Source organism: Pogoniulus pusillus, chromosome 29, assembly GCF_015220805.1.
Source record: "Pogoniulus pusillus isolate bPogPus1 chromosome 29, bPogPus1.pri, whole genome shotgun sequence".
Taxonomy (NCBI): domain Eukaryota; kingdom Metazoa; phylum Chordata; class Aves; order Piciformes; family Lybiidae; genus Pogoniulus; species Pogoniulus pusillus.
The window spans coordinates 4,718,804-4,733,858 of record NC_087292.1 but is presented as its reverse complement, the minus strand read 5'-3'; the positions used below and the strand labels follow the sequence as shown (position 1 = coordinate 4,733,858).

Here is a 15,055-nt window from a genome sequence, read left to right as displayed (position 1 = left end):
GAGGCAAAAAATGCAGGGAGCTCCTTGTGCAGTGCTGAGACTCTGCGGGTCACCAGGACAGGTGACTTCTGAGCAGAGCTCTTACTGTTTCTGGAAGTGCAGTCCCAAAGCCTTCACCCTGAAGGGAGATCCCCTCAATGAACAGGGTGATTGACATCCCCACTGCCATCAACAAAAGAGACCAACAATCTCACTGCCTTCAAGAGAGGTAAGATTGGGAAGACAGAGGCGAGACAAATGAAAAATTAATCTGTGAAGTACCAACTACTTGAGGGCTGCTCTCCTCTTGTTTAACAAGTGCTGTAATGGGTGAATTAGCCATGCCAAATGTACTCTTGACACAAATTGCATGATTAGGCCTTTTTGAAAGCTCTTATCTTCTGCCACTCAGCAGCAAGGTGGCTGCAAATGCTGGTAGAGGGAGAACTGCAGCAGCTCCTCCTCAACAAGCTCAGTTCCTGAAAATCATGGTATGGTTAGTAGCCAAGAAAGCAACTCACAGATGACATGGGAAGGAATTAAAACACACAGAGCCTAATGTGCTCCTCCAGCAACTGTGACAACCACGCTCCTCAGGATACAGAACTGCACTGGAAATTGCAGGAAAAAGATCCTTTGAGTGATTTCAGCATCTGCCTTGCTTTTATTCTTCTGGACATGTCCAAAGGCAAGCATGAAGCACACTGGGGCTGTGGGAATACTTGTCTGAATCAATGACAGACAGAAATATGAGAAGGAAGAAAATGGGTTTAGGAGGAAGATTTAGGCCCACAAATCTTGGAATCATAGAACTATAAATCCATAGAGTGCATTGGGTTGGAAGGGACCACTGAAGGTCATCTTGTCCAATCTCCCTGTGGTAGGATGGGACATAGCCAAGTAGATCAGGTTACTAGGCTGAGGGAGCTGGGGGTGTGCAGCCTGGAGAAGAGGAGGCTGAGGGCAGATCTCATTGCTGTCTACAACTACCTGAATGGAGGCTGTAGCCACGTGGGGCTGGTCTCTTCTGCCGTGTAACCAGCAACAAAACAAGACACAGTCTTCAAGTCATGCCAGGGGAGGTCTAGGCTGGATGTTAGGAGGAAGTTCTTGACAGAGAAAGTGATTGGCATTGGAATGGGCTGCCCAGGGAGGTGGTGGAGTTGCCATCCCTGGAAGTCTTCAAGACAAGCCTGGCTGGGCCACTTAGTGCCATGGTCTGGTTTGTCTAGGGCTGGGTGCTAGGTTGGACTGGACGAGCTTGGAGGTATCTTCTAAATGGGTTGATTCTATGATTCTCCTCAGGGCCCGTACAAGTCTGACCTTGAATGTCTCCAGCAATGGAAACTCCACCTACTCCAGTATTTCACCACTCTCATCGTGAAGAATTTCCTCCTTTTTTACCTTGTTCACACTGTATTTAGATCTCTGATGCCCAGTGATAGGGTGAAGATCAATGGGCACAAACTGGAACACAAGAAGTTCCACCTCAATGTGTGGAAAAACGTTTTTGCTGTGAGGGTACTGGAGCCCTGGAACAGGCTGCCCAGAGATGTTTTTTTCTCCTATGGAGAGTTTCAAAACCTACCCTGGACACATTGCTGTGTGGTCTGCCCTAGGCAGACCTGATTTGGCAGGGGGATTGGGCTAGATGATGTCCAGAGATTCTCTCCAACCCCTACCATTCTGTGATCTCCCTATTAATTGCAGTAACAATTAGCTACCTCAGAAAGAGCCACGTCTATGAATTTATTCTTCACTATATGCTCCAAAATTAACCTGTTACTTTCCAGCTCCTCTCCATTTATTTATTGTGATGGGAAGAGAGTGGTAAAAGAACATGGTAGGAGAAACACTCTTAAAAGCACCTGAATTTGAGAAGAAAATTACAGGATGGAACCCGTGAGCAACCACTTACCTGTGCTGCATCCATTTCGTTTAGCATCACCACAGAGGAGCAGTTATAATCAAACACCAGCCTCCAGAAGTCTGCTACGGTGTTGGGCAAAGGGTGCTGGGTTACAATAAAGGCAGCAGGTTGCTTGTGGCTCTAACAAAAAGAGTAAGATTAAGTTATAAAAAAAATTCAATCAACTTTTATTCAAAGGAATATTATACCCAGGAGGCTGTGGCTAGGCAATCTGAGCCATTTAACCAGATTATCCAAATCACATAGCCTGCTCCTTGTTATCACTCTGCAGTGAATGAATGCCTCATAATGGGATTCTTTTGCTCCCAATGAAGTCATTTCATTAAAGAAGTGTCACAAGAGCAGAGATTACCCAAATCAATTATTTATATTTTGAGACTCAGCAAATAATACTAATTCCACTATTACTACTACCGCTACTACTGCTGCTATCAGTCATATTCATAATTGGAAGGAAAACAGCTGGAAGCAAATGATCTCCTTCCTTTTTCTTCGATGGACTGGAAGAGCTACAGAAGGAATTAGCTCCTCCCCACCCTCTCTATTGCTCCCTGGTGATGTAGTACAATAGAGATGGCACAGTTGGATCCCAGCCATCCTTTAGGAGCTTGTTGGGCAATGTTCCGACGAGATTGAAGATAACCAAACCCAACATTGCTAGGGAAAAGATGAGGACATTTCACCCTGGATCACATTTAAGCATACTCCAACTGCAGTAATTAGTGGCTTTAAAGACATTTCTGTCCAAAGGCAGTAAAGCACCACAGCAAAAAAAGAAAACATCAACATAATTCACTCTATACAAATGACCTGTGCTGGGAGATTCTAGCTTATAAACAGAGGAAGGGAGAATGCCTTCAAGACAGATTCACATCAGCTGAACTTGTGTCCTTCAGCCTTGAACTATTTTGCACTTCTGATCCCTGCACTCCCCATATTCTCAAATCTTCTGTTTCAATAAATCACTCACTCCACACAGCAAACTATTCTTCCCAAAGAGCTGACCTTGCAGCTTCTGGTAAACATTTCTCTTCCAATTTATACAGCAAATGATCTCTAGGAAGACTCATCCCACCACTTCTTTGTCCACATGCCCTGCTAGGATAGAAGCTGTCACAGACAAGGTATAGGCTGGATACTAGGAAATACATCTTCACTTAAAGGGTTCTCAAACACTGGAATAGCCTGTCCAGGGCACTGGTGGAATCACCATCCCTAGGGGTGTTAAAGCAGCATGTGGACCTGGCCCCTAGGATCATGGTTTCGTGTTGACCCTCCAGTGCTGGGTCAAAGGTTGGACTTGAAGGTGCGTTCCAATCAAAGACACATACATATATTCTGTGATGCCCTCTGTCTCATGAACTTGTCACAAGTTTTCCATCAGTGTGAGGCAGAATGACAAGAGCAATGTGTTAACCACAGCATAAATGACAGACTCCTGTGGGCCTTTGCCCAGTTTGGAGATGTCAACCCCAGAAGCTGCAGGTAAACAAAAGTATTCTCTCTGAATCCCCCTACTCCCAGAAAAGTACCCTGAGAATGAATCAACTGCACGTGGACTAGGATCAGTGCTGCTTACATCCATGAGTGCAGCATTGATGTAGTTACTTGACTCGCCATCCACAGAGATGAGGAAGGGCAGGCAGCGGTCCAGGGGCAGCACGTCCATGCAGCGGTTCTTGTCGTGGTTCCGCGGCAGAAGGCCGATGCTGCAGTCCTCTGGCCTCACGCGCGGCGTCACGATGTTCAGAGTCTGGGAGAAAGAGAGGAGCAGGCTGGCTCTGAACTGGCTTCCAAGACAGATGCCATCTGCACAACACACTTATCATAAAGGTGCTTAAGCTAGCAGACCTCTCAGACCTCTTGTGCCCTCGTAGCCAGGAGAGCCAATGGCATCCTGGGGTGCATCAGAAAACTGCCTCCCACAGGTCTAGGGAGGTTCTTCTGTCCCTCTACTCTGCCCTGGTGAGACCACACCTGGAACACTGTGTCAAACTTTGAATTGCCCAGTTCAACAGAGACAGGTACCTGCTGGAAGGAGTCCGGCAGAGAGCCACGAGGATGACTGGGGGACTTGAGTGGGACAATGTTCCCTAGCAGGGAGGTTGGACTTGATTTCTGGAAGTCCCTTCCAACCTCTAAGGCTCTGTGATTCCAGAGAGCACAAAGGGAGCGCTGAGGAGCTTGCTGCTGGTACAACACCTTGTGTTCTACACACCACCTCGAGGTGTTCTTCTAAAAACAGTAAGCTGCAGCAAAAACCTGAGGGCATTGCACACCTTGCAAACATTTTCAGCTCTGAAAGCCCACAGCAGCTAGATAACATTTCTGTTCTTTTCTAGAGGTTACAAACAGCTGACACAGGTTCAAGCTGCAACTTTGACCTGCTCATGGAGTGAACCCTCCTCGTGTTTCTACGATCCCTAGGGTGGGAGCACACATTCTTCTCCCTCTTCAGGTGGATCCTGTGCAGAAGTACTCTGAGTACTGACCCAGCTCATCCCGCAGGTCAGGCTGGGTTAAAATTTTCTGGTGATTCCTCACTCCAACTATTGATTTATCTTAAAGATACATATAGAAACCAAAGAGAAAATGTTTGTTTAGCTGGTGTTTTTTAACAGGAAAGTCTACTTATTCATGTATTATTTGAACTGCTACTTCCCTTTCAGAGTGACACACAGGACGCTTCACTTACATAGTCATACCTTATCTCTGGGGTCTTGCTGTCAGTCTTTTGCTGTTATCTGCCTTCCTCACAGCTTGACAAACTGTGTTTCTTTAAATCTAATTTCCTTTTGTGCCATCCATTGTGGAGGCCTCCTGCCAAACCAGTCCAAGCTGGCCAGCAGGGATCAAAACCAGCAAATCAAAGTGAACACAATGCTGCCACTTAAGTGGTGGCAGATGAGTGGCTATCTGATGTCACTTTACTGTCACTTGTTCTGTGTTCTCTGAACTCCTCAGCAGAGGAAGACAAAATATTTAGAGGCCAACATTTCTTACCAAGAGCTTGACTTCTGTCACAGAGAGGTTATGATTGGAGGAAAGAGGAGTGTCAAAACAATCTGAGATAATGGAAAGTGTCAAAGTATAAAATCCCAAATAATACAGCTGTTGTAAATTATGCAGCTTCTGCATAAAAGCCCTTTTGTCTCCAGACAGAAAGCAGGTAGGCAGCAACATGGCTGGGGAAGCAACATGGAATCTCAGATCTCTCACAGTGCAGATAATTAGGCAGGTGACTTTATGCCCTTCCTCTCTCTTATGAATTTCATACTTATTCAGATTACAAAAAGCCTTCAGAATGAGCTTTAGCATGTTCAGAGACAATGCAGTGCATCAGCAACACATCCAGCCTTACCAGAGGGCCATCAGGACCTAAACTGCACCACCAGATCTGTAGTTAGATCAACTGGTTCATAAGGATTGCAGCAACAGAGAGCACCTTTTGCATTAAATCCAGACAATTAAGGCTGAAGAATGCTCTCAGCCAAATTCCTGCAAAAATAGATTCTACAACTAGACAGGGAATGAACTTCTTATGCAAAGCACACTGGAGCATTTTCCTCCCACAGGAGTTGCCAGCCCCTGGCAGCTCAAAAGAACAAGCAGAGAGGCGACAAATCTCATCTCGTATCATGACAAAATAAGCCCAGTGGAGTTTTTTTTTAAACAGCATAACAGCATTTGATGAAGTTAGGCTTTGGTTCCCTCATGCCAAGCGTCCAGAACCAGAAACACTTGTACAGATCTGATCTCACTTGATAAAACCAGATCTTTTTTTAATTGAACTGTCAGCAGTGGAGACCCACATTCTTTATCTCGCTGCGCCAACCCTGATGAATCCCTGCAAGGTTTCAGATATAAAGCACACGTTCTGCCTTTGCACAGAGACAGGGAAAGAGGCATCTGCCTCAGACTGGGGCTCCCAGAAGGCATTCTCTTGCTGCAGAAGATGCTCTGCTGGGAAAGGGGGTGAGCATTGCCTATAATTAAAGGAATTTTCACTTTCTTTACTGCTGGCTAAGAACAACCTCACAGTGAATAACAGAGGTCTCTTCCTCTATCCCATCAAACTCACCTTGTCCCAGATTTCCCAAAACATGATATTTTTTCTATATATTGGTGTCGGCTGAAAACCCTAAAGGGATTTACAAAGAGATGGGGAATAAGTCTGGAAATCTTAGATCCATGCTCTGCAGAACGAGTTCTTTACTGCACCAGCGACATCACCACCAGGTTCATCACTCAGCTCCCAAGCCCATTTATTAGGGTGGGATAAGCAACAGAGGGACAGAAAGGTGAAAGGATCCCTGTTTTCTTGCTTGCCCCAGACAAACTGTGATAAGCCAGCACCTGGGAGTTTTTACTGTGCATCATTTCAGTTCTCCTCATCAGGTACTTGGCAAAATATGCTATGAACTGAGGGATTCTGTTCCCTGAAAACTGGCAAGCACAAAAACAATGCTCACTGAGCTCACTTTCTCCTTTGTATGGAAGGACTTCAATGAGTTGATTGTCAAGACTGGGAAGCAGCACACGAGCCACGAGAATGGATAATAAGGGAGCTTGAGGCATAAATGTTGCTGCATAAATTACACAGGAAAATGAACAACAGAATATTTGCTGAAATGAGAAGTGCACCATCATGTGTCAAAATTAGTACCCTTGCTTTACTGAAGTGATGGAGAAATTTCTTCCTTGCTAAAGGCTGAGAAGTTCATGCCCAAAACCTAATCTCTGCCTGATCCAGTAGTAAAACAACAAAAATCAGCTGAAGTAAGACTTTGGCTTAGTGTCCCACTTCCCTGATCTGCTGGAAATCTTAAAACACCCCACAGAAAGTGATTAGACACCTTCAGTACACCAACTGTAATGGCTGAGTCTTAGAAACTTACCTGAAACTCATCTTTTATCTGGCTGGAATTGGTCTGTGGATCTAGTCTGCTGATGTTGTAATATATGGATCTGAACTCACAAACTGGAATGGCTGTGTTGCCACAGAGACATGCCTCCAAAATGGCATCATGGACAAACACATACTGCTCCTGCATGGGGAAAGAAACAAGAGATTATCATCATGTTTTCAATACAGATCATGAAATACCACACTTACTCCTTTTTTTTTTTCCTTCTTAAATCATGCCTGATATGCATATTTGGCTCTGTTTCATGTGGAGACAAATTACACAGGGTGCTATGTGACAGCTTTGTGAGCATATTCCATCCATCATTGAGTGTGAGGTCTCACGTATTCATCTCATACTTACAAGTGAAATGGGACCTCATCACTCTCAGGATGCTGGGGCAAAAATGTGGGTTTGCTGAGGAGGAGTCTAAAATTCTTCTCTTCACAGGCACAAGGCAATGGTCAGGAATGGGTTGTGCTCTGGAGCAGCTATAACACCAGAGAAACACCTCTATTAACAGCTCTGCTCCATTTGGCTCTTTGAAACCACTGGACTTAGTTTTCTAGGTAAAGGACTGTGCTAGTTTGAAGCAGGCTAGAATGTTTTGGTGAGAAGAACTAGATTACAGGCTGTGAAAGGAAAGCTATGGTGATGTCTACTTCACTCATAGGCTTGCTGAGATGTATAGGAACAAGACATAAAAACATAGATAACCACTCTCACTGGGGCTGCTGGCTGGGCTGCATCTTACTCTCTTTAACCTCACCCTCCATTTTGGACTAATCCACTTTGCTTCCTAACCCCCTGGCCCAAACCTCCATTCTTCCTTGGCACTGGGGTAAGGTTGAGAGGGGCAGGGGGAAGGTGAAGGGGTGGTTGAGAGCCCCTCCTGGGGACTCAGGTTTCTGGGAGGGGAGTTGTGTTTCTGTATTACCTTTTTACCTTGTCTATTTCTGTCTATAACTGTATATACTGTAGCTAGCTGCTTGTATATTGTGCTAGCTGTAAATATAAGCTTCATTCATATTTCCAGAGCTGGCTGAGTCTAGTCTGGGTGATTTCCAAAGTGTGTGTGTGTGGGGGGGGGGGGGGGAGGCAGGAAACACCCAAACCATCACAAGGTTTTTTCTCTGAACTAAATATGAGAAGCCAAACACAGTTAAAAGCCCTGCTCTGTTCCAGACTATTGTCCAGTCCCTCAGGAGAAGACAATGAAGCACACACCTAAAACTCTTGCAGTAGGAGGATAGTTCCACAGGAGTTTGTGCAGCAGCTACACAATCACACTGTGTGATCGAGCAGCTTGCTCCATCAGCACCCAGAGCTTGAATTAAGAATGTTTCATGTGTTTAGCTTGCAACTGATATAAAGCAGGCACTACTACAGTCTGCAGCACACCTATGAATGAGGCATGAGAGGACTCAGGAGCCAGCTGTTCTCTACTAGGAGAGTAAAATTAACCAGCAGTGCTAAAACCTAAACTTCAAGGTTTGCCCTCCTGTTGTGGAGGCCCTGAGTAGCTGACAGTAAATGTGATCCAGTGCACATCTGGTCATGTCTAGTCACCAAAAGTTCAGTATAAGCACATCACAGAGCAAGCAGGTGTTGACTTAATGAATTGTTGGGCTCCCACTGAGTGGCAAGGCAGAGAGAAGAATGGCACACAGTAAGGGGAGACCTGCTGGCACCTACCTCTGTTTGCACCAGATTGACCCTTTGGGATCGAAGCTCTCGCACACAGTTGAAGATGTCTACCACACCTTCATTCTCTGCCATGTCAAGCATGATGTCGATGGCAATAAAGCACCCTGTTCTCCCAGCCCCAGCACTGGAAGGAGGAAGAACAATTAGTGTGAATTATCACAGGACCAAGATGAGGAAAGGCTTTGTGAAGGAGAAAATAACTGTATCACACAAGTGTCTTCCCTTGGAAGCTCAATTCAAGAAGCTCTCAATTCAAGAGAGATGTTGAGGTGCTGGAAGGTGTCCACAGAAGGGCAACGAGGCTGGTGAGGGATCTGGAACACAAACCCTATGAGAAGAGGCTGAGGGAGCTGGGGTTGTTTAGCCTGGAGAAGAGGAGGCTCGGGGGAGACCTCATTGCTGTCTACAACTACCTGAAGGGACATTGTAGCCAGGTGGGGGTTGGGCTCTTCTCCCAGGCAAACACCAATAGAACAAGGGGACACAGTCTCAGGCTGTGCCAGGGGAAGTATAGGCTGGGTGTTAGGAGGAAGTTGTTCACAGAGAGAGTGACTGGCATTGGAATGGGCTGCCCAGGGAGGTGGTGGAGGCACCGTCCCTGGAGGTGCTCAAGAAAAGCCTGGATGAGGCACTTAGTGCCATGGTCTGGTTGACTGGATAGGGCTGGGGGATAGGTTGGACTGGATGATCTTGGAGGTCTCTTCCAACCTGGTTGATTCTATGATTCTAAGCTGCTCCCTTCTGTCTGATGGACACATTTTTGTGTGTAGCTAACTTAGCTTAGGACTTAAGAAAATGAGGTAAAATAATATTTCTTGAAAGAAAAACAAGACCCAGGCAGAAGATAAAGAGCTTTATGTTCCTGAGCACCAACAAAGAAACTACTCTAGGAAAACAGTCGTTTTGATTTTATGGGTCAGCTCACCTGCACACCTTTCAGCACGCAGCCTCCAGGCTGCAAACAGACACAATTCCAGACATGTTCTTCCATGGGAACCTTTAAAAGGCATGAATGCTTTCACTCAAGTGTGTATGATGAAAGGGACTCAGTCCTCCACCTCAAACCTTCCTTTTCCCTTTTCAATTAGGAGTCTGTGTCCTGAGGAGGGTGATTTTAAGTTTTGGCCTGTAAAATTATAGAGCAAGGAGCTCAAGGCTACTCCAACCCTTCAGTTTAGAGCTCCCCGCTGCTTGCAGACCATCTCCTGCAGAACTGTGTTGCCACTGTGTCCTCCTTCCCTCCTGGGAAATCATCCAAGCTGTTTAGGTGTGAAGGATAGAGAGAAGGGAACACCTCTCTGTGTCACTCCAAAGGAAGAAGCAAAACTCAGCTGAAACCAGGCAAACTTCAGCTGCAGGCAAACTCCAGTGGAGCCGAAAGCGAGGAGATATGAATGACCATAAATTAATGGACCAGATTAATCAACTGCTGAATAGAGAGAAGATATTTTTCATTTGCAGAATTTTAATGAATAAGTGGCATTTCCTCTCCCTTTATCTCTCAGCTTTTCAGACTTTTAACAAATAGTTATAACATTTCTATATTTAGAGGATCCTGGCACTTCATAAATATCGAACAGTGATATTATCCAGCCAGCCATTGGTAGGGAGAATTTGGTAATTACCACTTAAAGCAAGTCATTAAAATTCAAAAGCTGATAAATAAGGGAGAGGAAATGGCATTTATTCATTAAAATGTGAAGGATGAAAAATTTCTCCTTGCTCTCTTGGTGACAATGAATCAGGTTCAGCCTCCTTGCAGGGCCAGACACATGTCATGGCACCACGGTACAAATTCCCTTCCGCCAGCTCCTCAGGCTTAGCTGTGTTTGTGTTTTATTACAAACCAGATTCATGGCTTGCTAAAAACCCTCAACAAAGCAAAACACTCCCTCCCCCCAAAACTGGCTTTAAAAGGTAAGATTTAATTGACTTTCCCTTTATCAAGTGGATGTAGGGTGTATTCTTTCTCTCTTCCCCAGCACACAGCATGGCCATTAGAGGTAACTGCCTGTGGGTTGATTAGGGGTGAGATTTTGGCACACCTAACTCTGCTCTCTAGCCTTGTCTTCAGCCATGTCTTCTTTATAGGACATACACCCTGAGCTGTGGCCTCAGCAATGCAGAAGCAACTGTTGCCAGCCCCAAACCAGATTTGTAGCAATGCCTTTTCTTGCATTTGAAGACACTTAAGTCTGATGCCAGTTGGTGTGCATTTGTCTGCTCTCTCAGCACTAGCAGGACACCTGATCACATCTCAAACTCTTAGCTCTTCAAGTTGGGGTTGCTCTTCTACATACTCAAACAGTGCCTTCCAGAGCAGGGCTTTGAGCTCAAATGAAAGCAAACAGTGCAGAAGAGTCCTCACCAGTAACAGCAGCAGCTGGGGACTTGGCAAGCCTGTGGTTCAATAGTCTGAATTTTCACAGCTGGAAACCAAGCAGTGAGGTTCCCTCAAGCATTTCCCTTTTATTTACTAGCTGGAAGCTGATTTAAAAAAAGCCCTAACCTGGGCAGGTTTTCAGTTTGACATTCCCATTCCAGCTCCTGGGCTTTGAGAAAGCCAAGATGCATAATGCTGGCATCCAGACCCAGGAAGACAGAGTAACATTTCAGATAAGACTGTTGCTAGAATCATGGAATCCTACAGGTTGGAAGTGACCTTTAAGATCACCAACGCAGCACTGCCAGGTCACTACTAAACCATGTCCCTCAGCACCACATCTACATGACTTTGAAACCTCTCCAGGGATGGAGAATTCACCACTGCCCTGGACAGGCTGTTCCAGGGCTTGATAACAATTTTGAGAAAGAATTTGTTCCTCACATCCTACACCTCCCCTGGTGCAACTTGAGGCCATTTTTCTTGTCTTATCTCTTGTTCCTGGAAGAAGAGACCAATTCCCATCTGGCTCCAACCTCCTTTCAGGGAGTTGTTGTGAGCCACAAGGTCACTCTTCAACCTCCTTTTCTCCAGGCTGACCAACCCAAGTTCCTTCAGCTGCTCCTCACAAGACCTGTGCTCTAGACCCTTCACCAGCTTTATTGCCCTTCTTTGGACACTCTCCACCCCCTCAGTGTCTTTCCTTGCAAAACTGAACACAGTATTCAAGGTGAGGCTTTGCAGGTGCCAAGTGCAGGGTAACACTCATTTCCTTGGTCCCTTTGGTCATGCTGTTGCTGATCCAAGCTAGGATGTTTACAGGCTCATTTGGCTGCCTGGGCACACACGCTGACTCATCTTCAACTGGCTGTTGAGCAACACCCTCTGATCCTTTTTAGCTGAGCAGTTTTTAGCCACTCTGCCCCAAGCATGGGGTATTCATGGGGTTGTTGTGACCTGCACACAGGACACACTTGTCTTGACTCAATCTCATGCAACTGATCTCAAGCCCCTTTACAGTGGCTTTCTACCCTCAAGCAGATCAACATATTTGCCCAACTTGATGTTATCTGCAGACTTACTGAGTGTGTCTCCATCTCCTCATCCAGATCACTGAAAAAGATGTTAATGAGACCTGGCCCAGTACTGATGTTGGGTACCAAGATGAACTACAGAGCCTATGGGTTCAGAAATCAAAGTTGCTTTAAAGTTAGGCATTGTCCCTTCTGCCATGTGAAGTTTGCTCTAGATAATGATTGAAATGGCTGTGGTAGATTTTTCCAGCTCTGATTTGAGGATCTTAGAGCGTACAGGCCTCCAGAGACTCTTCTGCATTTGAATGGCCTTCTCTGACCTACTTGTATCATCTCTGATTCAGGCCAGCTAAGCTTCAGGGATGCTGCTTTAGAAAAGGAAACTGAGTTCCGCTTTGATTCCCGGCGATGCCCACAAATTACACTCTCGAACAAACAAAATGTAGCTGATTGTTGCCAGATGAGAACAGAAAAGGGAAAAAAAAGCTGGTGATGGAGAAAAGGCTCAGACAAAGAGCTCACATACCTGCAGTGCACAACAATGGGTCCTGCTTCTGGGGGATTGAGAAACTTCACCTGACGAACGAAGCCCAGGAGGCCTGTGGCGTAGCAAGGAACGCCGTGGTCTGGCCAGCTGGTGAAGTGGAACTGCCGAATCTCTCGGATCTCATGGTAGCCTTTCTGAGGAGACAACACAGCCTCTATTTTCCTGTCATCAGACTGCAATCAGCATATTCTAATCACTGCTCCTTTCCCTCACACAGAGGGCTGAACAGCATTTGACACAGGAACAGGTTTTATGGGGCTTTTCACTCTGACGTTTCCAGCTGAACTCCAAGTACAAATGAAGTAGGTAACGTAGAGCTAAGGACTATGAAGGTGAATGGCAGCTCCCAGTTAAAATCTCTGCTCTTGGAGTTCAAACTTAGCTAATTAAGAACTTTACATAGTGACTTCAATGCCAGCATCCCATGGCTGTGTTTCTCCAGTCTCCTCAGTTAACACCTACTTGCCATAAACCAGCAAGAAGTGACTCTTAAGTCCTTTTTGAGGTGCTGAAGCAACAGGCTGGGGAACAAACATTGTGCCCCAGGCAGGGGAGGATTTTCTGTCATCTTCTGCCAGAAAATCTCAGTCTGAGATTACAGCTGGTGGTGTAAACTGGTACCTGAACTTGGCCTTTCTGGTGAGACCAAGTTACTGGTAGGTGAAAACTGACAGCACTGGTATATGCCCTGCAAAGTGTAACACAGAAGTGCCAATCAGATGTGGTAGTCTGTTGCACATGAAATGCAGGTGGAGAGCAGCAGCAAGCCCTCTGACCTGTCAGATTTTGGCTTTTCTGGCCAAGTTTTTCAGTGATTGAATGAAATGTGGAGCTGATCTACTAGGAAACTGGAAGAATGTTCCCAGTGTGGCTGAAGTTCATTTAGCAGGAACGTTTGAGGAACTTTAAAAGCACTTACTGAGTGTTGGACAGTGATTTAGACAGACTCAGAAGACTGACACTTAGATGTGCTGTTTCTAATTACAAACAGCAAAAAAATCTTCCAAATCCTGCCAATTTGGGGATAATTTTTATACTCTTGCCTTTATTATATTTTTATTGCTGTTGAAAGGGCACCCTACCTGGCACAGAGGTTTTTTTTATCTGTAATTTGCCACTGTGGAACACAACAGTTATTATCCCTGGCATATCATCAACTACCTGCTGGCTCCTGGATGCATTTAAACTTCATGCGCTGCAGATTCTACTTTTAGTAGCTCCATCAAGATGTTCATATAAAATCATTTGTCCAAAATTGGACTTTCTGGCCAGAATTCAGTGAAGTGAAAGCTTCCAGACATAACAGCTTCCACCTCCAAGAACATTCTGGATGTGGTGCCCTGAGTTCACAGGTGAAGAGTGGCAGTGACTGAGGCTTTGCTTACCTTTTGCACAGTAAATGTACGTATGACATACTCTGCCAAGGGCTCTGTCTCAATTAAGGTGACTTTAATGTCTCCATAGACCTCGGTGTCATCTGGCCAGTATCGAACACACTTTACCTGAGGGGGGGGAAGAAAGAAAGTATTGAGAACAAATAGCTCAAGTTGAGCCAGAGATGACCTACAATTCACTCTGTTTTCAAGCTGAAGGCAACACAAATGGAGCTACCTTCTGATGGACACACCCTGTCAAAATTAACTGGATAAATTAACAGCAAAACTCCTTCACCAGATTAGAAACCACAGGGAGGACTTCTTTTTTTTTCTGTTTGTTCCTTCTGTGTGAATAGAAATTAAAAGGCTGAATTTAGCACTTCTTCTTTAGGAGAGACTCCCTTAGATCCCCTTACATGCCCTGACTATAGATCATGTTTACAGACCACCAGCCCCTCTTAGAAACATTTATGTCCTCCTGTAATTCTGAACACTCTCTGTTGGGCCAAGGAATTTCAGTTCATAGGCATTGTGAGACATTTGTTGATACACTAAATCTGTTTGACTCTGTTGGAGGGTAGGAGAGCCCTGCAGAGGGACCTAGACAGGCTGGATGGGTGGGCAGAGGCCAAAGGGATGACATTTAATGAGGCCAAGTGCAGGGTTCTGCACTTTGAACACAACAACCACAAGCAAAGCTACAGGCTGGGGAGAGAGTGGCTGGAAAGCAGCCAGGAGGAAAGGGACCTGGGGGTACTGGTGGATAGTGAAGATGAGCCAGCAGGTGGCCAAGAGAGCCAATGGCATCCTGGCCTGCACCAGGAACAGTGTGACCAGCAGGACAAGGGAGGTTATTCTTCCCCTGTACTCAGCACTGGTCAGGCCACACCTTGAGTGTTGTGTCCAGTTCTGGGCTCCTCAATTCAAGAGAGATGTTGAAGTGCTGGAAGGTGTCCAGAGAAGGGTGACAAAGCTGGGGAGGGGCCTGGAACAGAAACCCTATGAGGAGAGGCTGAGGGAGCTGGGGGTGTTTAGCCTGGAGAAGAGGAGGCTCAGGGCAGACCTCATTGCTGTCTACAACTACCTGAAGGGACATTGTAGCCAGGTGGGGGTTGGGCTCCTCTCCCAGGCAAATACCAATAGAACAAGGGGACACAGTCTCAAGTTGTGCCAGGGGAAGTATAGGCTGGAT

At 45.7% G+C, this 15,055-nt stretch overlaps 1 protein-coding gene across 13 annotated transcripts in view; it reads right to left on the bottom strand.

The window, feature by feature from the left end:
• The window catches only part of PTPRT (protein tyrosine phosphatase receptor type T), a 767,160-nt gene that overhangs the window by 14,703 nt on the left and 737,402 nt on the right, over positions 1 to 15,055 (bottom strand). For all 13 annotated transcript variants that reach the window (XM_064167548.1, XM_064167549.1, XM_064167557.1 and 10 more), the window contains 6 exons: positions 13,873 to 13,989; positions 12,467 to 12,621; positions 8,512 to 8,647; positions 6,808 to 6,957; positions 3,489 to 3,662; positions 1,898 to 2,029 (listed from right to left, as the gene is read on the bottom strand). In XM_064167548.1, the coding sequence (XP_064023618.1) occupies positions 1,898 to 2,029; positions 3,489 to 3,662; positions 6,808 to 6,957; positions 8,512 to 8,647; positions 12,467 to 12,621; positions 13,873 to 13,989 (864 nt within the window). The remainder of the gene's footprint in view (positions 1 to 1,897; positions 2,030 to 3,488; positions 3,663 to 6,807; positions 6,958 to 8,511; positions 8,648 to 12,466; positions 12,622 to 13,872; positions 13,990 to 15,055) is intronic.